The following is a 25453-nucleotide window of genomic DNA, read 5'->3' on the forward strand; positions in this document are numbered from 1 at the left end:
CTGCAAAGCGGAGGAGGAGCCAAGAGCCCTTCCCAGTATGTGTGAGGACAAGTTAAATATGCGTTTGTCCTCCGGTGGCTGTGAAGGGCAAGTGTATGTGAAATAAGCTCAGCCGTGGAAGAAGAGGCTGCAAGTCTGTTGTTTCTTCTTTCCCTCCTCCTCTTCTGCAGGCTACCACAGCTGTCCCCATAAAAACAGGGCTGTAACGAGGACGGCTCTCGTCTTTCTTAATGCAAGGATGATTTGGTTCATCCAACTTGTAAGGTCAGTGTCCAAATGAGGTAATAAAAGGAGCCCTCTGATTTTTGTAATGTGAAAGTTGGAATAGAAAGTGAGACGTGAGAAAACAGAATGAAAAAATGACTCATTAGGGACAGAACAAAGTCCTCACGTGCCTTGTGCCCTCCTTAACACTGTTGTAGGTTGTCCTTGGGGCTGCGTGAGATGTTGCTGCATAAACAGAGGTGAAGGGAGATGAGTCTGGGTCCCTTCTCATCTCTCCCATTTCGAGTTACCCCATCATCAACATGGGATGGATTTGGCACGCTCCATTTGCTTGATACCAGACCCATTTTGTCACTTGATGGTGCTGAGCTTGAAATCTACAAGCTTGGGGAATCTACATCAGGGAAGATGGTGCTGAGGCTGGGGCAAAGGGCAAGAAAGTACGCAAGGAAGGGCAAAAGCTTCACCTCCCCGGTATGCCAAACCTTACTTCTCTCCCGTGACATCCTATACAACATGATTACAGCCTCCCACAACCGACTTTCATTTCAAATACAATGCTTCTTGTTATACCAGCCCAGTTTCTAAGTGGGAAGAGTGTACAGTCCTTTCTTTCTGGCCGTCCTGAGCCTGATGCTGCTCTCCTGTGACACAGGACAAAGCCCTGACAAATTGTGCTGAAACTCAAGAGCGCTGCAGCGCTGCTCCCACTGCGAGCAGTGCTAGCAGGAAAGCAGGCAGCTGCCTAAAGCTTTCTGCTCATTTTGTTCTCCACAACCCCCAGTTTCTTTTAATAAACCGCACCACGGAGTTATGGGCAGTGTGATATTAATCCCAACTTTCGGTTGGAGCTCGAGCACAGCATTTGATCTGCGTTGATATAAGCCAGCCTTATCTCCTGACACCGCTTTTGAGAGGATCGTGGCATTTCACTCACAGCTTTAAAGCAGGAGATAGCATTACATATCTAGTGTCTGATTGATTCATTGTGTGATTGATAAATGACATGCGTATTTCTTGCATGAAAACAGTCCTTGTAATGTGATTCCCCGCGCAGGAATTTCTGAAAGGTTTTAAAGAAAATCTTTGTACTGTACACAGAGGTTTAATCGATCCGTTGCTATTTCTCTGAAATCACCCCATTTATGTAGCTCAGGTTTCCACACAGCACCTTCACGACCCATGTCTTTTGATTACAAAGCACCATTACTTGGAATTTTTTGCTGAAATCTTTGTATGAAATGATTTTCTATCTGCCTGTTTCTCCAAGCAGCTGTCTGTGATGTTTTGTGGGGTTTGTCTTTTCCTTCTCTGATAGATGTGAAACAATCTCCTGCTGTAGTGCAGAAATATTTGCAAAACAGAAGATGTTTTAAGGTACTGTAGCATAGCTGGGAGAAACTCCAGGAGCAAAACCCGAGTTGCTTGGCCGTGAGGCTGCTGCTGCTCCCAAAGAGCGGACAGTAACGCTTGCTTGGTATTTCAAGGACTTTCATGGATATTCCATGTTGTACATTTGATTGCCACTAGCAGTTATTGAAGGTAGCTTAGGAAATCTCTGAGGTTTCCTGGTGACCCTGTGCAGAATCTGCTTTTCCAGTTCCAACAATGCATTGAATTCAGGGAGTATTTAGGTTAATTTGCAGGTAGCTGTAGCACGAGCAAACTTAAATCAATCCCTGTAAAATTCTTAAGTTAATTGGTGAGTTTCTGTAGGCCAGGTTTTGTCCTTAAGACTAAAACACATCTTCAAACTGATGCTTAAGAAGGGGAGATGATGAAACAAAATCTAGTGGGTAAACCAAACTTTGTATCAAAGGTCATCTCTGAGCTTCACATCCATCTCCTTGGCATTTTTCTAGCAAGCAATCATCACGCTTCTGCCAAGGACATTGAGGCAGTTCAGATACTGGCCTTTCTCTGACTTGGGCATGCTTCCGTCTTCCAGAATGACAGTTAAAATCCTTTCATTCTCAAGCCTGGTAATTGTTGGATCTTATTTCTTATCACTGTTGGATTGAAGGAGAAATTGGTCCCCTAAGGCTGTTCCATGTGTTTGGCAAATGCTGTAAATCATTTGCCAGAACCACAAAAAGGCTTCAAAGACCTCCCTCTCCACCACCCCCTCCTGGAAAGTTTTTTAGTTACAGGTTTGGCATTTTTAATCAAATATGTTTGACATTTTCATAAAATAACTTTGAAAAATTCCATTGTCCTTTAACATGCAACTTAATTTGCCAAGCGAATCCTATGTCTGCATTAGGAAATACTTTGAGTATATTTACTACCTGAGGGTATTACATTTGCAAGCTTTGTTTTTCACGAGAAATACTCTTGTGGCCAAAAAGTAGGTAACAGCAAAGGCAGTATAAGTGCTCGGATCATTTGCTAACCCTGCTAGGAACCAGTCAGGAATAACCCAGGAATTCTGGTGGAGCTTCATAACGAAAATCTGATAGTACGAGAAAAGTGGCTTAAGGTCCTTTTCTCATCCTGCACCAAGGCAAACAAGGAAAGGCCCAAACCTCTGACTTTTTGCAGTTGTGCTGCTCTCTTCTAGCAGCTTTTCACGTGGAGCCCAGCACAGGAGGAGAGCGCAGGAGGAATCTCAGCCCGCTGGAGCTGGCCGATGCGAACGTCTCAGGCAGAGCTGAGGGCTTCTCACCTGACGAGAAGCAGAGAGCTGATCTCAAAGCCATTGCTGAGAACAGATGTTACTTTCTGGAGACTGACTTCATCTCAGGCTGGCCTGGCTCCTCGTCCGTAACACTGCTACATCCCCAGCAGGTGACAAGCAATAAATTGGGCAGAGAAGAATGATGTGATTTTGAGGGTGGAAGGTTATAGCTGCAGTTTATTTTTATCAGGTGTTTTAAAGTAATGGTGGGGAATCCGATTTCACTCTGAGCTCCTTTGTGTACTTCACTCTGCAACGAGCTCTTAGCACGGCACTGGGAGGATTGCTGGATCCTTTCCACATCCACCTCCTTCCCCGGCTCTCAGGCGTAGGGGTGCCAGCGATGGCCGGCTGCGTGGCCGTACAGCAGCGAAGGTGAACCCCCAGGTGGTGGCAGCAGCAGAGAAGCTCCCTGGGTGCCTCTGAGGGCAGTGACCTGGTGAGCGAGTGCCAATCCTTGTCCTGCTGCAGCCTGAGGGGCAAAGCCTCAATGGTCTGATGGTCTGATGGACTTTGCCTTGATTTCACCTGAACTAGTAGGTTAGCTCGTGCTCTCGTGTTGTCTCTGCTGTGATTCCCCCCTAGGAGATACCTGCTGCTGAAACAGTCACTTTTTGCATCCTCTGTTTTTGGAAGTCTTGTAGAACTGTACAAAGAAATCAAATACCTCCACAGAAAGAGCATGGGCTGCATCACCTATGGATTGGCAGAAGCCCTTGGTCCAAATTTCCGTCTTCAGTGCAATAGCTGATGATATCAAGCTTACCTTTTGGTCTACGCTGGGTCAGTCCAGTGACATCAGCTATTGCTCCCTACATAATTTATCAATATCCCGAGAACTCCTCCATGCACTAATTATCTTGTCCCCTTTGGCTGTAGCCTCTAAGATGCTATAAGGATGAAGTCACCCAGATTCTCTCTGGGTACCCGGTTCATCAGATTGTAGCAAACTCTTACCGAATGTCTGTTGGCTTCTGAAACCAAACAACTGTGTCTGCATTGGAGCCTTGCGTTCACAGGTTTCATAATGCTGCAAGAGAGATACCGTTCTCCATCAGGCTTTGTAAAACTCCCTGTTTAGCTCTGTGTCTGGATGAATGATTAAAAAACTCTTACATTTTGCCAAATAATTTGCTATAAAGAAAGATATGTCCAACAAGTTATGCAATTACCATTATTAATCAGCTTGTGTCTTTACAAGATCAAGAGAATCTTATTTTACACTCGAATTTTTAGCTGATGAGCTAGATTCATGCACGTTTTTTTCCCTGCTTTTCAGAAAGAGATGGAGGGGAGTTCATTCTGTCAATGCTTCAAGAGAGCAAATATCCCCTGTTTATTAATTAATAATATCCATCTGGATTGTGTCAAACGATCCCCCTGCATTTCCATGGGTTTTTATCCAAAGAAAAACATTCTGAGCCCTGTTGTATCAATTTTGAAATCGTTGGACGCCCGGCTGTTCTTTCCTCATTTCTAGCACCTACTAGTTACAGGACATCAGGAATGCAAGCAGAGGACAGATGATGGGAGGAGGCTGTTTTTGTGAAATCTTCTTTTGATGTGTGGGAACAACCAAAATAGGGTTCTCAAAAGCCACTGCAAGCCAAAAAAATCCTCAGACACTGAACATCTCAAGAAGATGAAAACCTTCCTCCCATTTCCATTGTCCCTGGGCTGAGCTTTTGATCTGACGCAAGAAATGTGGTATGTGTCTGAAGTTTAGAAAGTTTATGCTGGCAAATAGAAGAGGGGGAGTTGGGTTGAGTAAGCTGGGACCGAGCTTCAGGCACGTAACACTAACGTCCCTGCTGAGGGCCCTGCGCAGAGGAGAGCCAGGCTTCGAGCCGCGGGAGAAGGGCGAGCGCCAGACGCTGTACAGAGGTGAGCCCGGTGGCTCTGCGGGGCTCGGAAAGCCCAGGGGTGACTTTTGCAGGCAATAACCTCTGCCTCTGGCGCTGGCCTGCGAGCTCCTGGGCCAGGGCAGTGCGTCATCCCTCCCGCGCTCCCTTCGCCTTCGCACGCCGGCTCCTGCATCGGGCCCGTCTCCCGCGGCGGTGCTGGCAGGGGACGCGGCCCCAGCGTTTCAGATCCTTCCAGCTTTCTGACCCAGTTCAGCTGCATCTGAGAGGTGGGGTCTGGAAACCAGAGGCGAGCCCTCATCTCATGCTGGTGGGACCTCTGCTGCCAGAGGCTCCGGTTCAACGCGTCCATTTCGGCTCAGATTTGACTTTTCACTTCTGTACGTGCAAAAAGACAAAAGCCTGAGTGCTTTGCTGACTCGAGGCCATCCTTCCCCCTTGCGCAATGCCGTGCAAACTGGGAGGAAAGGTCTTCGTGTCTCCTGCAGCGATCTGCCCCCCTGCCACCACAGGTGCTGCTCCTCGGGAAGTTCCCTGTACCCGCTTCTGCTCAGTTGGGTGGGCGACTGTCGTGATCCTTGGCATCAAGATACAAGTCTTGGTGTCATTGGGGTGTTTTCTGCCTCCACTCCCCTTTTTTTTTGTAATAACATTTGCATTGCAAGTAGTAATAGTAACAGACATGGACACTGCTGGCAGTGAGGATTCCCAAGCAGAGCTGTGCCTTCTTCAGTTGGTGTTAGCCTTCTGTCCACCTCAGCCCTACTGACGAGCAAACACCAAGACTTTAATACTGGGCCTTTAATACATTGCACATTTTGCTAATTTGCTTTCTGGCTGTGAGCCCCTGTGGTATCATTTTCCAGCAGTTTACTCAGAGGGCTAGAAACTTTCTTTTTTTGTTTAATGAAAGTGGGAATTCTCCTCGAGTCCCTTGACTATGGCAATGGCAGCTTTAAGAAAAACAGAACGTGACAGAGAATAGATGAATGGCTCCAATGCTATTGTAATAACGCCGAAGGACCCTGGTTGTGCTGTGTGCTGTGCTAGCTTATAAAAGGACACTCCTTGCTGAAAGAAGTGTGTATGCTTTGAGATTCTGAGTGTGACTAAATCCCTCGTGCTTCTCCTCCTTCGCTTTGGCTCCCTGGATCTCACGATGTGAGCTGTCCTCTTGCTGTTTTACATCTTCTGGGCACATTTTCAGTCCTGGTCATAAAAACTAGAATTTCTCAGCAATTTCAAGTCCAGAGACTTCCCAACCTCTATCACTTTGTGCCCTGGGAAAATAAACTTGTTACGATGGCTCGAGCCCCGATGACCATGAAGTACACACAGTCAGCATATAAAAGATCACACTACATTACTCTGTGCACGCCTTTAAATCTTTTCCGGCGTTTATCAGCACAGCGCTCATTTAAGCCATGTTTTTTTAATGAAAAGGATACCGTTGCCACTGTTTAGTGTTGATTATGTGGTAACACGTTTTTATTATCACCCATAAAAATGATTTGGAGCTGTTCCACTCCAGATGCAACCTTCGGCCGAGCTGTGCTAGCTCCGCTCACGCTGCCCCCGAGGGCCGCGCACCCCCGCAGCCTGCGGGTCTCTGCCCAGTGCTGCTGTCGCTTTCATGGCACCTCTTCCTGCAGCACCGCTGGGCCACGATAAAATACTGCCCAAGACAGCCCGTGTCGGTCTCTTCCCCCCAGCAGGAGCACCCTAACCCTGGCCAGGCTCTGGCCCCTCTCACGCACCACCCCAAGGCGTAGTTTTGCCTCTCTTGCTGAGTGTACTTTGGCAGCGGCATCCAGGTATTTTGCTGGGGAAGCAGGAGAACCATATAACAGGACAAATTGGTTCAGAGAACGTCTTTAATGCTCACTCGAGTCCCACGTCAATGGGAATTAAGCACGCTCGTGGTAAGGCACATGGCTGAGTGTTCATTGAACTGATAGCACGTTTCCTTCAAAGCCTGAGAAGTAAATCACTGGGTGAGACACACCAAACTGATTCCTGCCTTGCCTGGCATCAGAGAAGCCTGTTGGATGGAAGCAGGGCTTGCGGTGGCCTCATTCCTCTTTGCCTTCTTTTTACTACTAAAGTGAGGCTCTGGACCCATTAATAAAGAGGAGGAATTTTGTTTGTTTGCAGCAGCTGAGGTATAGCTCCCCTGCACTTAAGCTAGCTCCCAGTTTAATTAGTTTCTGATTCACCCCTGTCAGGCCAGTGCATTCTGCAGGAAGTTCATCATTCCTGGCATTGCTGTAATACTGGCTCTCACCAGGCCTTGTAATAAATAAGTGATAAACCCTGCAATAATTGCAAGTTAAAAACAAATGAGTGGAGCCAAGTCACTCTCATTTATAATTGCAGTGTGACTTCATTATGTAAAGATGAGCGCAGCATGTAAAAGCTGAAACTTCTAGGGATTTAGTGGAAAGTTTGAGCTGATTTCTCTCTTATTTCCCTTATCCGTAAATCAGTATTTGGGTAGGTGGTTTCCAACCAGGAAGAAACAGTGCAATAACTAATCACTTGGTGCACTCCCCAAACCGTTTCCCGGTGAGTTTGCTGGTTAGGTGGCATGTCTGCAGCAAAACTCTGGTTCTGGGAGCCTCAGCCCTGCTCCAGGATGGGCATCCTGCACCCGTTCTGGGCAGGCAGCAGGGCTGCTGCTGCATCCCAAGTGCTGCTGATGGGGTGATGATGGCTAGCAGCAAGGTGATGTCTAGCAACTGGGACAAAACTCATTTGCAGCAGAGCGTGGGGGCTTGGCAATCCAGGCCACTGGGCTTAGTGGGTTGGTAGTTGAAGGAATAGTTTTGCTTTTGTAAAAGACATCTGCAGACTGCCTCGTTATGCCGTCCTTGATTAGTGGCTGGGAAGCATACAGATTAAAATAGAAAAAATACTTTATAAAGAATCGCATTTTGAGAAAGCTCTAATAAAAATGTTGGTTACAAATGGCAGTGATGGCTCCCGCGGGCTTCACTTTAACTGAGGTTGTCAGCGGACAGAGTCCACCTGCATCTTCCCTCCCTCCACTTCTTGGGGACGTGGAGGATTTTGCAGCCATGCTAAAGCCTCATTTCCAGTTTCATATGGGCCACCAGTGGCTGGGGGAGCTCAGCTCGATGAACAGCCTTCTGAATTGTACGGGGAAAACGGGATCGCTTTGCCAAGGAGCTCAGGTTGTAAATGGCCCAAGGAGCTCAGGGACGCACGTTGGGATGGGGATTTATTTGAAGGTAGTGTGTTTACAAGGTATAGAAGCAGTTGTGAGTTTTAATAATATCCTACTACTGCTAAGCAGAGCTTTTTGAGGAAATTGCCTCTGTTTTATTTGCTCCCAAATTAAAGCGCTTCAGCTCTTTAAAAGCTTCACATTCTCTGTTTCATTTAATTCATTAAGCGTTTGTCCTGTGGCCTGCAGCCAGCAGCTGTCCTGAGGCACCTCAGGCTGCCACCCAGGACATCCCACAGCCCCTCACATTGTTCCAGCTCAGTGATTTCTGACCCGACTTCAACCTAGCAGTGAGAAGCCGTGTCCTCACCCCAGCTCTGTTCCCTGTGTTTCTGTTCCTTGCCGGGGACACAGCCGCACTGGAGGCTGGATCTCTGCAAGCAGCAAAGCCCTCTCTAAGGAACCTCTTGCAACGTCACCCGACTCATTTCTGGGGTAATTCTTGCCTCTTTCAGAAAACCAATGGAGCTTTAGCACCAAAACCCCGCAGTCTGTGCTGTAGAGTTATCCACAGCTCCTGCTGGCAAGGAGAGGAGTTTCAAGACCTAACAGAACTGAGACCGTGAGTGAAACCATCCTGCTGACCTTGTCTGACTTCTCTGCATCCCCTACCCAGATCCTCCTGCTCGAAGCGGCGGAGCGAAGCCCCCCGTTAGAAAACAACCTGCCAATCACCGGGACGACAGCCACCTGGTACGATGACTTGCTGCCAGACGCCTTTCCCCTGCTAAATCCCGGGACCGTCCTGAGGAAAACGGTGGGACCTGCCGGTAAGCTGGACCTGCTCTCTGCTAAGTTGGTCAGCCCACCCTACGGTTCCTGTAGGGTGCCTATGAAACAGGCCGTGCTGATCTGACATACTTTTGGAAGCTTCACAGGAGAGGGGTCAGAGGGAAAGTCTGCCAGCACCTTCCCTCAGCCCTGTAAAGGTTTTCTAACTCTAAGGTTTACTAATGGGATTTTTTTTATTATTTTTTTGGCATGTTTGCTGTCATTGGTGTGACCCAACAGGGAGCTGTTGGTGCTGTGGGATGAGTACGGGCAGGCAGCCTTGCTGACACAGGTGGCTCAACCTGCTGTTTGCTTTGCACCCTCACCATTGTACCTTTGGCCAGGCTGCAAGTGCTTGCTGCAAGGTGGGTTTGTGCTCAGCAGGAAAAGCGCCTTGTGGAGAGGCAGTGAGAGAGCTTTCATCCTCAGCATTAGGGTCAGAACCATCATTAGTTAGCCCCAGAGCCACGGTTCCTCCAAAGCAGGGGCTGTTCAGTCTGAGGGTTTAACAATGCCTGTGTCCCTGTGGATCTGAAGGCCTAGACAGATTGAAACATTCCAGAGGTAACTCCAGAGAGCCAGCAGGGGAACAGGGGGACCATTTGTGTTCACCTCCCGAGCACTAAATGCAGTGTTTCCCCATGGGGAGTTGTGTGAGGCGGCAGAGGACTGGGCCAGGGGTAATTCTTGCTTTTATTAGGAGGAAAAACTTTCCCATGAATAGCAACATCAGTTGCACTCTGCATTATATTTTTTAAATTTGCCATAAACACAATGGGCTGTTTTATGATCCCTCTTGTGGCATGAAAAAAAAATACACTTACAAGAAATCTCCCTCTGAGCCCACTTGGCTAGACAGATCACTACGCATTGAATTTCCTTGACCTTGGCATTCTCAATTCAAGATCCCTGCTCTCTGCTTCCAAAGCCCTGTCTGTCAGTTGCTTTGCTTGCTCCCTGAGCAGTTCTTTATCCTCTGTAGGGCCTACTTTCCTTTTTTTTTTTTCTCTTTTTTCCCCCTTTATTTTGTCAGAGCAGTTTATTATGGCAGCCCTTCATGACTGCAGCAGACTTGGAGCAACCAACATAGACCAGATGTCGTCCATGTTTATAATTTGACAGGATGCCACAACATGGAGGGAGGTTCACTAACAATATGTTCTGCAAAGTATTTTCAGAACCACAGTGACGACTGCCAGGAACTGAATTAAAGCAGTTTCCCCCAGTGTCCATTATGTGCTCGTTCTGCCTCCTCCGTGTCATTTATTTCTGCTCTTGCAGTATCTCTGCACCTGCAGTTCGTTGTACTGAAGTCAATCTCGCAGAAGCACTGACGACTCTGTCCCTTCCACTCAAAGTCCTTTCCTCTCTGAGGCTCTGTACACGCGATAACCACCTCCTGCTCAGCGAGCAGCGATGAATGCCATTCCCCCAGACTTTTGGCAGTGCTGCAGAACACAACAATCTCTTGTAGCACTTGCATCGGGTTGCCTCCATGGCCCAATATCAGCACCCTCTACCCCGGCAGTAAATCCAGGTAGCTAGTGAGCACCTCCAAAAGCCACAATGCTGTTTGAGCTGTACGTGAGTGCTCTGTCTCCTCAGTCAGGCTGCCAGGCTGGGTGCACAGCCAGCTGCAGGCGTTACAGCCCTGCCTGCCTGCTTCCACCAGGTGTAGTCCTTACTCATTGTTGCCCTGTGTTTTTCTAGCCTTGATTTATTTAACCTAGCGTGGAATAACAACTCCAGCATAATAACTGGGAATCAGGCATGCACTGAGGCGTTTCAGGTCAGGGCGATGTCTTTCAGCAATTAGAAGTAATCAGTTAAGTTGCTTATTGACATGTAATTGCCTCCTCAGTGCCCCAGCTGAGCTCTGTGGACTTGAAGTGCTTGCTTTGCTAAGGAGCTGTGGGGATGTTTCACGGATCAGGGTTCACACTTGGCTTCCTTCCCTCCCAACATCAGTTTGTATCTACAATTCAAAGCCAGCCAAAAAATGCACTGGGGATTCTGGTGAAATGTAGGGAATTTCATGCAGTTGGCGTAGGGTGGTGGGGACTGCCCCTTTTTTCATGATTTCAGCATGGTTCTGTCACTTGCTGCTTCAGGCTCGCCCCAGGTTCACTTGCAGTGATTGCAGACCTCAGGAGATCTTTCACTACGTGTGATCGTAGATTAGGTGGAAGTCACACTCGAGTGCCCTGTGTGATTTGGGGTTGTGGAAAGCTATGCTTCTGTCCCTCCCATCCCCTTCCCCCGCGTGTTTTGTGAAATACCGCCTGCTTTGCCCTGCTTCTACTCTTTCAGCCAAAGCAAATCCAAGTCCCAGCCTGTGTGCTGCCAAATTTCTAAACCCGATGGACTGAGGGCAGGATCTTGGTGCCTAGCACAAAGACGGGTGATACGGACTGGCTGCTTTGAACAATGAGAGTGTTTCTGGATGACCTTACAGCTCCGAGTTGGCTGATGCCTCTCCAGGCTGAGGTCCAGGAAAACTTGCTACTGTTTCTTGGGGTAGCTGTTTCTTTTGTGAGTGGCAGGGCCGAGAACAGACAATCATTTAAAAGCAATCAGAGCTGTTGAGACAGCTGCACCGCTGGCCTTTCTGATCAGCTTGTTAATCAACAGGATATGTTTTACTGAGAATTAAGAAAATATATATGCTCTGCCTGAGCCAGTTGGCAGCAAAAGACCTAATATTTTATTTTTCTTTTTTAACCCTCACCCTTTTAATTAGAGCCTAAAGGACACAGAGGTGCAGAGGAGCAGCTAATACCGCAGGGTAAGTGAATGGTTTCTGCTATTTCCTTTTTCAAAGCACAAAATATTGCTGTGCCCGGTCCCGTATGTAATATATCCCAAAAACAGAAGTGTCCTGTGGCCAGGAGTCCTCAGGTATTCGGCACCTCACAGGTACAGGGGCTGGATTTCTTCTTCGGGTTTTATTTGATCACGGGAGGCAGCACAGCAGGTTTATCCTCGTGGAGACGCTCGGTTCCCCCGGCACACGAAGGCTGGGAAGCGCTGCCCGAGGGAGAGGCAGTTCAGTGATGGACACATGGCAAGAGGAAATGGGGCACACTGCGTGCAGGGTGAGGGCACCGCTATTATCGCTGGGATCGCCTGCCAGGGGCACTGAAAGCTGCTGGCGATGGTCAGGGCATTGATTTGCTGAGCTCTGTTCGGAGAATAACGTGCTCCTGTCTGTATAGACAAGACCTCGGGGAAGGAAGGGGAACAGGTGTTGTGTTGCAGGTTAATGACAGGGCCGGGAAGAAAATCCAGGTCTCTGCACATCTTATTTGGTCGTGAGCAGTAGCATGCTTACCCTCGACCTTTTTTTTTTTTTTCCCCTTGGGTTTTTCTTTCATTTATTTTGGGAAATGAATGCTTTCCAGGGGCTCCAGCTCTCTGAAAGCAATGAATGTCACTGCAGCAGAGCTGATTTATGCCAGCTGAAGATTTGGCCTGTTCGGTTTTCCTACCACTTTTCCCTGAATCCGTCCCTCTTTCTTCTCCATTTTGCACTTGTCTCTTTTATGCTGGTAACACCATTTGTCACCAGTATGAGCATTTGCCTGACACGTTACTCAGTGCTGCTTCTCCCAGCCTTTCCTTCAGCACTTTCCACCTTCAGGGAAGTAAGTGCCAGCTCCTCTAAAGCTCCGCTGCTGCAGCATGATTGAGGATGCTAGCAGCAAACGATTGCTCCTGGTCTGCTGAGGTTCACAGGATTGATTTATAAAGGTTGAACTGAAGGATTGAGTCTGACTTACACGACTGAGGAAACGTTCTGACCCCTGCTCAGCACCCCAGTGTGTCTCGCTTGCAGAGCACTGTTTCTGCTGTTCTTCCCTCTGTGCTGGGAAGGATTCGCTGTGCTAAAGTTTGGGGGTTTTGGTAGGGTGGAAGAAGCTGTTCACACTTCTCTCAGCTAATGGTCTTGCTCTGTTAAATGGGCTCCCGGTCACCTGCCTGAGCTTGCCAAGTACAGCATCTGCTGTGTTGGGTGGGATTTTAACCCAGATCCATTAAAAGAGCCTCTCTATTCACAGAAAAGTCTGCAGTTTTTGTCCCATGGGTAAGCAAACTGATGCAAATGAAAACCTTACCTTAACTCTTTGTTCAGTACTTGTATTAAATTAGACCCTCATTGATAACAGAATAAAACAAAAGTACAGGCATGTGCTCCCACACATAACCTTTGAAATCTCCTTTCTTCAGTCTGTCAGGTTTCACCATGGATTAGAGATGGATAGATTTCATTTTTGTAAGAAAAATATTTTTAGCCATCTCTCCAGAGATGCAAGATGCAGAGATGGCAATAAAAGAACAGAGGAAGGGGAATCTTACAAGGGGTCTGGTATTTGGGATTTTTGCTTTGCTCTGAGACAGTTTGCAGACAGTTTGGATAAATGTCTGGGGGAACACAGTTTTGGGCCCGAAGTAGGCTATCCCACACCTAGGTTGGAAACTGAATCCAAATGTTGGAGCTGCAAATCCTGTGAGCCTTGTTTTTTATTATGTAGCCTTGTTCCCTTTGGGGCAGCCATGGAGGAGCTAGCTGGCCAGCTTTTCCTTTTCTCCTTCTCTCCTTCCATTCCCATCCACCCCTCTCCACTCCCCATTTGCCACGAATTCTCCTGGTGCTGGTCTTGGAGGGGCCAGTACCTCTTCTCATTACCAGGGCTGGGGAAGGATGCCGACTAAAAATAAATCACAATTTAATCTGTGCTCTGCTGGGTTATGCTCATACGTAGCACAGAGACTAAAACTTGAAATCTGAATGCACCAAAACTTGGATTCAGGTCTTCCTCTGGCTATGGAGCTTATGTCTGCCACCACTGTCAAATACTCAGAGCTAGACCAGAAACCAGGAACCTGTGACTCTCCCAACGCTGTCAGCTAATGTCTTTATTGTAACCATTAACCACCTAATCGGAGTAGACGGAATAACTCGCACACCTCTCTGAGGTATTAAAGGCTTTAAGGATGTTTGCCCAGTATTTAAGTATATCTTTGTAAGGCAGCTACTGCCTCTGTGAGCAAAAGACTCAGAGTGTTTTTCCGAAAAATACTGTAAAATTGCCAAGTGTTGTTTCTATTTTGATAGTGTAATGGAAGCAGCACTAAGGGTTTATTTATTGTCACCAGAAATAGTCACTTTCAGGTTACAAACACTGCCTGCACCTCTCTCAGGCTTACCGGGGGTCTGAGCAGCCGTGCCAAGGGGCTGCACTTACTGTAAGTGACATTTCCAGGTGGGATTGCTCAGCACCCTGCTTATCGGTATAAATTAATAACATCTAGTTACTTCAAAAGCGTGGGTACATTCATTTCTGTTGGGAATGAAAAAATGTTTGTGCACAGCGTGGTGCACTCAATAGATAAATGAAAATAGGGGAAAACAAGGAGACATCTGTGACGCAGAATCTCTGGGCGGCCAGAGCAAAAGGGAAACAGGGTTTGATTTGCTTTTGTGAATATATTTTGTGTGTTTTGATACTTTGGGACTACTGTGGAGCTGACAGGCACGTCTGGATGGCACTTGCAAAGGGGAGCTTCAGGGACCGGCCAACCCAGAGCTGCTCTGACCTGGTGAAGGGGCAGCTGTGGGTTCAGGTCAGCTTGGACCCAGCTGGAGGAGTCCTGCTGGCTGGTGGGGTTGGACCTTGGGTGTGGGGATGCTCCTGTGCCTCTAAAGACTGGAGGAAGAAGAGAAGCAAGGTCCAATCTGGCTTTTCTCCCGTATATACTGGCTGGCTCCTGCCACCAGAAACACCCCATCTGCGTTATCTGCACCAAGCTGCATTTCTCCTCATTGCATCTGTGAGTCCCTCGCCTCTGGTTTCCAGGTTGCTAAAGACCTTCCAACCTCTGTAGTGTCCTAACCTCCAACTAATTTCCTCTCTGAACGTTTTCAGGGCTGCCAGGACAGGTTGGTCCTCCAGGCCCGGTTGGACCAACTGGGCTTCCAGGACCGCCGGGACCAAAAGGCGAGAAGGGACAACCCGGCGAGAGGGGCCCAGCAGGGCCACCAGGTAAGTCCCAGGGGATGGCAGTGCCAGCGTGCTGGGATGTATTTCACTTTGTGTAAATTGTCTCTGCAAATAGATCACAAAAGGCTGGGAAACACACGGTATTGAGCATCTTTGGTTTATATTAAATCCATTCCTGCAAGTCCCCTGGGCACTGAACTCAGCCAGCAGCCCTTACAGTGGGTAAGCAGCTGCATGCAGACCTATGATGGTCCCTGGGATTTCCCAGAAAGCAGAATATCAGGATCATGTTTCCTCATCCTGCTCGGGAGCTGTGAAAACCCGTCTGTGATCTGTCGGCCTTCGGAGAAGAGCATTGCCTGTTCAACCTCCTCGCTGTGTGCCTGTTTTAACTGCCTTTTTTCTCCACCATTTGTGTCAAGCTGTCAGATGCCAGAATGTCAAACTAATGATGCTATTGTACGTTAAGGGAAAAGGTTACGAGGCCATTTTTTCACAGTACACTCCGTTTCTGAGCTCGGAGACTTTCTACATCCCCAAAATGTTCCTAAATCTTTTGATGAAGGTGATACTGCACAATAGGTGCCAGACCTCAGCCTCTGAGCTTTGCATGTGTTTCAAAGACTGTGCCTTGTAAATCTGAGCTCAGGAAAGATTTGAAACTTGGAGCATGCCTTAAAATGTGAGAGCAGCCTTGAACGGTTTTTTGGCATTTTCTGGCAACCCATCAATGGCTCAAGTCTGGCCAAGGATGTGTCTGCTTTTTGGTTTCTCCATTTGCAGCGAGAGCTTTCCAGTCCCAAAGGAAGCAGAATAGATTTGCTGCTGGACTGACTGAGTTTCTGGTGTTCGTTCTATGCTTTTCCTGGTGGTAAGGTGACACACAGGTGTACGTGCAGGGGAAGAGAAAGAGCTGTGCTTGCTTTCAGGCCTTGCTGCCTTTAGTTTCTTGCTGAGCCTCAGGGAGAGGCGAGATTTTACTCTTTGAGGAATTAAACTTTGCGGCACCTTTGAGCTAAGCAAGGCTGTCTGCTTTGTAGAGGAAGAAGCCAAAGGGAATTAGGAACAGCTTCCCAATTTTCCATTGTTTTCCCTAACTCACACAATTGCAGGTCAAAACAGAAACCCTCCGTTTACTAATAGGGCAAGAATATGCTGTGGTAATCTCAGGCCATGGTGGGACCAGATGAGAGGATATCTGCTGCTTAATGGAAACAACTCTGAGACTGAATTGTCATTCCTTTCTCATTTCTCTGCATGCTTTACTCCTCCATCACGTCTGGCAGTGATGGTTATTTTCAGGTAGCATTTCACCGCTGTCCTGGAGGAATCACTACCATCTAGACTCTCTTTTTTCCAGGAGTGAATGGGCTTGTTGCTGCTTTTTACATGGTAGCATCCATCAGCAGATCTTCAAATGCACTAACAGATCCTCTCCTGCCTCTGCACAGGGCTATTGGGACCTCAAGGACCAAGAGGACTTCCAGGAGAAACTGGGATCCCAGGTCCCCCGGGTCCTCCAGGGCCACCAGCCACCCCAAGCCTCCCTCTTACCTTCCAACAAGGGGTTCTCTACTCACTTCAGCCCACGGCTGAAAAAGAAAGTAAGTTTCTTTCACTGTTCCCATTTTTTTTTGGTATATCAGCAGAACAGACAGGCTTGGAGCAGCTCAGATCTTCCTCCCACCTCCCTGTTGGGCTCTGCCATAGCCCTGCCTTCCCTGGGAGCAGAAAGATGAGCTGCCTCTGTCGTGTGGGTCTCTTGGGCGTTCCTGCTAAAGACAAAGCATGTCAGAAGTTAGGTGGGTTCACCATATCGAGGAACTAAGTTGTTGCTCTTCTACAAACATCAGAGTACAGGGCTCGGGGGGCTCGTGTTTGTTCCCTGTGCCTGGTTTTCTGGGTTTATCATAGCTTTGAGGAGGCAACTCAGTGTCCTTTAAGCTTCCATTCAGGTAGCATCATGTGAGAGACACATGGGGAGAGACATACAGCGTGTCCTCCCAACGGGGTGCTGGTGCAATGACCCTGCGTGGCTGTAAGGCCTCTTGGTGCTGCTGTTGAAGCGTTATGGTGCTCGGGGATGCTCAGAAATGCACAACTACTAAATGTTTGCAGCTCTGAAATTATATAACGTAACAGGGACATCTGTTAAGTGCAGCTCTTTTCCTGCCCCCGCAGACACGTCTCCCCACCTGTGTTTCTGGCACAGCAACTTTATCCCACATCCATGCAAAACACGGAACTGCGGGCTCAAAAGCCCAGACCAGCACTGTAATTTATCTCTTCCCTATGGCTGGAAGGTCAGGGTTTCTTTGAGCCTATGGTGATTTAAAAATATATTTACTTGATTTGTGTTGTGCGTGGCAAGAAAAGGCTTTCTTGGAAACGCACATCATGCGCTCTTATCTGAGCAATCCTACCTGGGCTTGATCTGATTTCTTCTGATCTGGTGTTGTATTCCTGGCATCTAATAATGATAAAGCAGGACTCAGATGTATCTCTGCTTGGCTTGTAAACCCCTGGAGCCCCAGCTCTGCTTGGTCTCCCATCTCCACTCCCCCAGACTTCAGCTGTGCCTTTTCCCCAGCTCTTCTGCTCATGTCCAGCTTCAAAGCTCAGTTGTATTGCTTGCAGCCAAGGATTAGTAATTCTCCCTGTGTCTGACAGTTTTCTAGAGCTTTCCTTTTCCTTCCACCCACTCCCCTCTCCAGATTCCTTTTCCTGAAAGTGAACAGATGTATTTTTAATTAGGGAAGAACTTTAACAGCTCTATTTCATATTCAGTTACTTAACACGTATGGGCAAGATTAAATTAATTGTGGTTCAGTGCGAAGGTTTTTCCCAAAACACAGACTGAGCTGCTGCGTTCACAAGCCTTATAACAGGGAAGTTTTTTGTTAGCCACCTCCCTGCCTTACACCAAGCAGTGGCTGCATTGTTTGGTGTCACTCTGTGTTCAGCCTTTTATTCCAAGCATCCTGGAGGGTGGCTTTGGTACCCCCCAGGTACCCCCTTTTTTTTTTTTACCCTTTAAATTCAACTCTTTCTTACAAGGTATTGAAAAGACTTACAAGTATGAAAAGGCAGAGATTGCATGGCCTTCCCAGCTGATGTGTGAGAAGGGAAACCTCTGTGTTATCCCCAGTTGGGAAGCAGATAAATGAGTGGATAAATACCTGCATTAACTCAGCCACACTGGGCAGCAGAAGGCTCCCAAGGACTTGAGTCTGTGAGTAGATGGTGACCGCTCCATCCTTAGGGCAGCCCTGTGCTTCTCTACCTTTTGGGGATTTCTTGGTATGCAGAAGGAGAAGCCAGGACCCTGTCGCAGCAGTGCGTGCTGCCGAGGCTTGATTTATCTGCTCTCGGAAGAACTAGGGAGCTGATGGTGTAGAGGTTTCCAAATTAAGGCCTAATCCTGTGTGGAATTAAAATATTGCTGTTACAGAGACTGGCCCTGATGGAGCTCTCAAGCTCTCCTGGATTTATAACCCAGGTCATGTAAGAAGCAGAAAGCTGTGTGCTCCCTGGTGGTGTCTGTAGCAGAGGTCTGACTAAATAAATGAGTGTTACACGCGAACTGGTGCTTGGACAGAGAAGACAGCGCTGGTCTTTCCCTTTATGCAGCTGCCATGCCTTCTGCCAGCCACCAACAGCTTTATCCTAAGCCTCATATCTGACAAATTTAGAAATCTTTGTCCTTCCCACACCTCCCAGGGTCTCCTCTGCCCCCTCCCGTGGGTCCTGGTGGGTGGCTGAGCGAGCCGGGCAGTGTCAGCTCTTCTCACTGGTCATCACCGAAGTTTGGGGTTTAGTAGCAAGCACCAGAGCTGCCTGCTGGAGTCACATTATTCATCCAGTTTCTTCCAGGGTGTGGGATGTGTGAGGCAGGACTCTGTAGTGGTCCATGGAGATGAAATTTCCTCTAGATGTGTACAGCAAAGATTGCACTGACGCGTGCAGGAGCAAGCTGGCTTTGTTGATGTACTAACATTGGGTCTCTAAGCCCAAAATCTATAGCAAGTCATCTTGTTTAAAAATAATGTCTTATCCAAGTCTCCCTGCCTGTTTAAGTCATCTGCCTGGTCATGGTAAAGTTACTGCAGTACTGAGACCATTTTTCTTACAAAACTTACCATTTTCCTTACACGCTGGCTGATTTTGCCTACCAGGGGTTGGTGGAAAGCTGATCCTCTACAACCAATAAAGCTTAGCCTTGTAAATCCTGGGTAGGTTTTTCTTTGTTTTTATTTTTTTTATTATTTTTAATGGAGCACATCTGAAAACTATAAACACAAGATTCCAGCTGCTGACAGCAGAGGGAAGCATATTCCTTGTAATGGGCATGTGCACCCACAGAGATGTGAGAAAGCTGTATTGGATTATTAGCAGCAGCACGGCGTTTGGTTCCGCCTGAACATGGTTAATGCGTGTGCCTTTATTAATCACAAGTTCCTGTTGGCAGTGTTTATCAGCAGGCAGAAGCCCAAAATGGGGAGACGTTTTCTCACAGTTTCATTGTGCTGTGGTGAAGAAATTGGTCCCAGTTGTCTCCCTCCGGATCAGGTAGCAGAAAGAAATTAGGACAGGATTACTTCATTTCCATCCTGTCTCAGCAAATCAAGCCTATAATGGGGGAATTTATCCCTGAGTCAGAAACACGAGATATTGGCCAGAGACTGGCCTGCCCTACCCCGCTGCTGGGGCTGCTGCAAGCGTCGCTTCTTTCTCTGCCACTTGGCAATGAGTGGCTCAGGTATGTGGTCCAGAGTCAGCTCGGTGTTAAAGCTGAGATGCTTTTCATGAAAAAGGAAGAAAAAAGAACAGATCTTTGAGGGCTGTGGTTTTTAATATCACAAAAGTTTCAGTTTGCAAAGGACACAGAGGTAACGTTAACCTATTTTACAAAGGGAAGCTGCAGCGCAGCAGGCTTGCCTGTGTGCCCAACGTGCCATTGATGAAATAGGTGTAGAAAAGGGATCAGCACCAGTGAGCCCCAGAATCTCCCCTTGCATGTAGGGAGATGGGAAGACCAGAGAGCTTTTTTTCCTGCTGCTCTGTGAGAATATGGAGAGAGTCCCTTAAACACGTGAGGGTTGTGTTTTAACATGCTTTAATCCCATTTCATTCACAGTGTGTTTCATTCAGAGCTCCTGGAAGAAAACTTTAATCCTGGTGAGTTCTGCATGGCCAGACAGCTTAGGAAGGAGCCTCTCTGGTCTCCCACGTGTCCGTGCTTCTGTGCAAATCAGAAGCTGCTGAGCTCAGGGGCTGCTGAGCTGAGCTCACTTCAGTGTCACAGTTACTGAATCACCTTCCATAAATAACTTGAGTCTAATAGGTCTAATGTCAGGATGGGTGGATTTGTGGGAAATAACTCTGTCGGCGCAATAATGTATTGTTTAGCTGGAATGTTTTGAAACCCAAGCCTTTATCCCCAGTTTACCTCCAGAAGTGATTAAATCCTGTTTGTAGCCCATCCTCTCTCCCCCTCAGCGGACATGCGTTTGGTTTTGTTGACCACTTGTTCTCTTAAAAACAAAAGACTCTGCAATTGCTGTTCAGTGCTCATTTCCCAATTTCATCTCGCTCCAAAGCTGTGATGGATTTTGACATGGTCAAATAAAACTCAAATTAATTGGATTACACACTTCACTTGGGTACCTTCCCTTCTGAACATGAAAACAGTCTCAGTTGTTTTTTTACAGGGCTGTAAAGAAGGGAAGATGGATGGGTCTGGAAACAATAGTCAAAGAAATACCTGTTTGCATTCAGGCTTTAGGTTTGAAATTTGGTTCTCAGAGGGATCTGGGTTAGATCTCGTGCTGTTCTGCTGCCAGGAAGACATTGCAGAGATGTTCTGTCATCCCTGGCAGGTAAAGAGATTTTACAGTTTTCCCTAGGAGCTGCTTTCAAACACCGAGCTTGAAAGTCTTCTCTATCATTGCCAGCACTCCAGAAATTGAAAAGGCTTCACGATGTGTCTGCTAACATTTCTGGAGGTTTCACCTTCTGTCGTTGGGGCTGGACTCTTCAGAGTAAGCAAACATCACTCTGATCCTGCTGGTGTTAGCTGGTACTCACACCAGTGCAGCAGCGAGCCATTTGCAGTCTTTTACACCTGCAAAGAGTTCCCCTGAATTTAAGCATTATGAGCTGAAGGGATGGGTGAAAGGGAACACCAGTATGTTTGAGGTCATGGGCAGGAGGAGATGGGCATTATTGTGGTATGTCGGCCTCCCGCTGTGGAAAATGGGGACTTTCTGAGGGTTCACCATTCCAGTGACCGGGAGTCAACATCTTCATCCAGGTTAAATGCACCAGGAAACCTGCTGTGGGTCCGATAGCCCCGACAGGATGATGGATTGTGAATCTCTGTAGCATCAGGACGTGGGGGTTCCCTTCCTTGCTTTGTGTTACTAGTATCTTGGCCAGTTGTGGAATTTTTGCACCTTGGTTTCCACACCTGTTAAATCGTGTTGTGGGATGCTGAGATGAAAGATGCTGCCACACGGTACCCCCACAGACTGCCAGCATGCTGCAGAGCACATCCACAGGGAACAGGGTTGTTGATTGTGGGTTTGGTGTTGCAGTAAGTGATAAGGGTTGTTTTTATTTTATATAGTTCTGTTTGTTTCTATTCAGTTACCAACTGAAGTGGTAAGCACATTGGCTCAAAGATGAGGGATGATGTGGGCAGCTACAGGCTGATTTTTATTTCTACCAGGATGTGACTGAGAAAGATGTGGAAAAGCACAAAGTTCCTCCAGTTCCTGCTAATGGCTTTCCTCTCCCTGCTCTGCTCCCATCTCCACCTATTCCCCAGAGCTCAGGAGACCTACACAGGCTGGCCAGAGAGTTTTCTGCTTATGTGCAAGGGGCAGAGCACAGCCTCTCCTTGAGCTTTCCTTCATCCTCAGATCTTGGGGTGTCTCCCAGCAGCTGTGTGGCAGGGTGAGCTCGCTGGGTTGGTGGCCACGCTGCCGACTGCCAGCTTTTCTCAGCGGTTCACTGATGCCAGGCGTGAGGGAGCTCCAAATCCATGTGTGATTTCTCAGGTAGCCAGAAACCAGATGCATTTTGGAGATGGCAAATCTGGGGTGAGTCATTGCTGTACAGTGCAGAGCTACTCTTAAACTGCTTTGGCATTCAAAAGTAGGGTTGCATGGGTGTGAACACCAATTTTGGGACAGAAAGGATGAATTTTTCCAGGGGCTAGCAGAGGTGAGATGAGGAGGTCTGAGGGATACAGCCTGTGCCCTCAGAGAGCAAAAGGACAATTGTGCAAAAAGCCCAGATTTTGCATCCAGAAGCACTGCCTGCCCTTTACCAGCAACAGGCGCCAGAGGATTTAGGAGAGAAGTCCTGCCTGCTGGGACGGGGCAGCTCACGCTGCAGGGCCGCTAACTGTTCTGCTCTTTAACACAGACGGAGAACCCCAGCTGGCCTCCACCGTCATAGACACCATCATGGCTGGCCTGCCAGGACCACGGGGAGCCCCAGGGCCCATAGGGCCACCAGGTAAAACACTCTGCTGAGCCACAAAGCTGTACTGATGGGGAAGATGAGCAAAAGAGTTTTCTGCTGGAGAGTGAAGTGTTCTGTGGGATGCCTGTAGGGAAAGCAAGTGGTCCGCACTGGAAGGACTGTGGAGCCACGGGTCCAGGAGTGGAAAAGTGGCAAGAAGTAACCGGTTCTTATCTGTGGATAGCAGCAGATTTTTTATTTTTTTTTAACCTTATAACAATTCCTTACTGCTTTGGCAGGGCACATCCTGAGAAGGGAATCATTGGAGTGTGCCTAAGAATGGGCTGTCCAGTGAATTCCTTTGTGAGAGCAGAGCTGTTCTCACTGCTGGTGCAATCCTGCCCTGTTGCTGTGGAGCTCTACTGAGCAGGATCTGGGCAGCTGTCTTCAGTGATATCTATGCAAACTTTGGATCTGTTTTGAGCCATTCCAGATTTGCACCAGCGTAACTGAGATCAGAAGCTGGGATGAAAATTTAGCAGCAAGTCTTCTGTTTCTCAGTGCTGATGGGTGGCTTAAATGATAATGTTTCTGCAAACATCAGCACTTCCCTGTATGATGCATATTTAGGAGTGAACTCCCATCGGTTGCAGAAAAGGCTTTTCCCTTCATTATGAGGGCCTTTCATTTATCCTTCAGATCCTTTATTCTCTGACTTAAGCGTTTGTATGGGGCATTAATGATTGAGGCTGATTCAGCTGTACTTTGTGTGCAATGTCCACATTGTTTCATCTCAAGGGTTGTGACAGCTAAAGCAGAGAGGAGTATTGCTAAGTTCAGACTAAGCAAATATCCTGTCTCCCATTTGCAGGTACAATTTAACAGCTACTGTTGGGATATAATAATTTTTCCGAAAGGAATGAATCTGTTTCATGACTGTATAAAACAATTTGACCTGTTTAGGAAGTGTTTGACACGGCCTGGAAGCAACCACTTCTGTGGAACAGATTTAAAATTAATTTCTTGCCACTGGAGTGAGCATGCAAAGACCAAAAGAGCACTTTGCTTTGCAACAGTTGGCCTCCTGTTCAGGCTGTGTCCAAACCCTGGCTCCTTCATGTTCATCATCAACGTTCTGACAAAACCAGGGAGCCAGACTGCAGCAGCTTGCAGACTTTCCACCTACAGGACCCCTTCCATTTCAGAAACAGCAGATAGAGTAGTTTGCTCTGATGGAGCTGTTTCATGAGTCTAGTTTAAGATTTCCAAAGAGTTATTATTTTAAGCAATGGAAATGCAACATGTTGCTGACATCCTTCCTGCCCTATTTTCACCTTTTCTTCCCAGAGTTCTAAGGTCTTCCCTAGGGCATAGGGATGTATTATATCAGGATGGGGGTGTCCAGGAACCCGGTGTATGATGAAGTGCTTATGCTGTAGTCCTGTGACCGATGAATGGCTCTCACCCATTGAGAGATGAAGAACAATGAAAGGCAGTGCATGTGTTTGGAATTCAGGGTCCTTCCAAGTCTCCTTAAACTTGTCTCAAATGCTGATTCCCACCAGGGCCGCCAGGCGCATCAGGACCCAAAGGGCCCCCAGGACCCATCGGAGTCCCTGGATCACAAGTAAGAGTTTTAGTGCTTTGGGGCTGTGGGGGAGAGGTGGGGTTTAGGTGTGAAAAATCCTCTCATTGCTGAAAGAGAGCAAGTACTTTATAAATCTTGGACCTGATGTCTTGGTCCCAGTGAAATTCTGTGATTTTAATACCTGTTTTTCATCCTGAAGTAGGATAAGAAGTTGAAATGGTTGCACTTCCCAGGCTTTCCCTTAATCATAACAACACATCTTGCTGTTACTCTGTCAAAGTGTTTTACTGTAGCCTGAGTTGATGCAAAGGATTTGACATAGGCTTTACTAAAACAGTGATAGAAAAATACTGTGTTTCCTGTGGAACACATAAAAAGGATAAAAATGTATCAATGAGAATTCGCCATTTCACCAAAGTGAATTTCTTAAGCCTAATTTTTTGGAAATAGCACTTTCCATTCAATAAAAAACATCACAAATTACGATCAGTTTGATTGATAAGATATTGATAAAAATTTGTGGCGGGGAAGATAAACATGGAGTGTGATAACCTCACTAAAAAGAATTTATGATAGAAGGGCAAAGTATTCATATGGATGAAAAAAAGGTTAAAAGAAAAGAAATTATGATGAATAATGAACTGCCAAGCTGCTCCAAATGGTGTCTGGCTGATACAAGGGGACTCCAGTTTGGGGAAGGATGTTTCTTACTGTGGAGGTAAACCAGTGACACCAAATATTTCAAAGGTATCTGACCTGCCTAAGGAGATGAAGTGACTGAAGAGAACAGAAGAGAGGGAAAGGTTAAGTAATTTAGACGATGGATGTAACTCAGATCCTGATATGACAGGTTTGGGATTGCTAGAAATTAGAGAAAGGAGACTTTTACTATGTATTTATTAATCACTTTGAAGAAGCAACGGAGAGCAGGTTAGTGAAATTTTGCCAGTGTAGCAGAATCATTTCAATTAGTGAATGCTCTGGAGAACGGTGAGAAACTCCAGATAGATATGAACACAGTGGGAAAATTGGCAGCAAAATGACGGTTGCAGTTTAACGTGATTAAATATAAGGTAATTCGCAATTCATAAATAGGTTCTGTAATAGAGTCTGGCTTTTCCACATGCAGCATGCTTTATAATTTTTTTATTTTTTACAACAGATTTGTTTAATTCAGTGTTCTTGAGCTTCCCTCTGTAAAAGTACACTAAAATTCAGTGTTGAGAGCTGTCAAGTGCAAAGGTTACTTATGGGCACTTGAGCTCTGTTCATGCTCTGTGTTTGACATGGGGCTAAGTCTGGTTTGTGCCCTATCTCCTTTGCCAGCTCTAGTTAACCTCCTAAATCAAGGCTGGAATTTTTGGGGATGATTGAGTGCAGGCAAGGAGCAACATGTTAATGGGGAGCACTGCTACCTCCCAGCTGAAGCTGCATGCTTTGGGGACCCAGGATCTAAACTTGATGATCTTTGTGGGCCCCTTCCAACTCGGATATTCTATGATTCTAAGCTGGGAGAATGCTCCTCCTTTAGTCCCTGATCTTGTTGAGCTGCATAACCAGATGATGAGGCTCCTTGCAGCTGTGCCTAGACAGCCCATTTCTCTGGCTGCT

At 47.1% G+C, this 25453-nt stretch overlaps 1 protein-coding gene across 4 annotated transcripts in view; it reads left to right on the plus strand.

Moving 5' to 3' along the window:
• Positions 1-25453, plus strand: part of COL26A1 (collagen type XXVI alpha 1 chain) — a 172144-nt gene that overhangs the window by 131760 nt on the left and 14931 nt on the right. For all 4 annotated transcript variants that reach the window (XM_032200920.1, XM_032200922.1, XM_032200924.1 and 1 more), the window contains exons 5-10: positions 8628-8781; positions 11523-11567; positions 14710-14826; positions 16236-16388; positions 22216-22308; positions 23820-23881. In XM_032200920.1, the coding sequence (XP_032056811.1) occupies positions 8628-8781; positions 11523-11567; positions 14710-14826; positions 16236-16388; positions 22216-22308; positions 23820-23881 (624 nt within the window). The remainder of the gene's footprint in view (positions 1-8627; positions 8782-11522; positions 11568-14709; positions 14827-16235; positions 16389-22215; positions 22309-23819; positions 23882-25453) is intronic.

The sequence above is a fragment of the Aythya fuligula genome, chromosome 20, assembly GCF_009819795.1.
Source record: "Aythya fuligula isolate bAytFul2 chromosome 20, bAytFul2.pri, whole genome shotgun sequence".
NCBI classification, from domain to species: Eukaryota; Metazoa; Chordata; class Aves; order Anseriformes; family Anatidae; genus Aythya; species Aythya fuligula.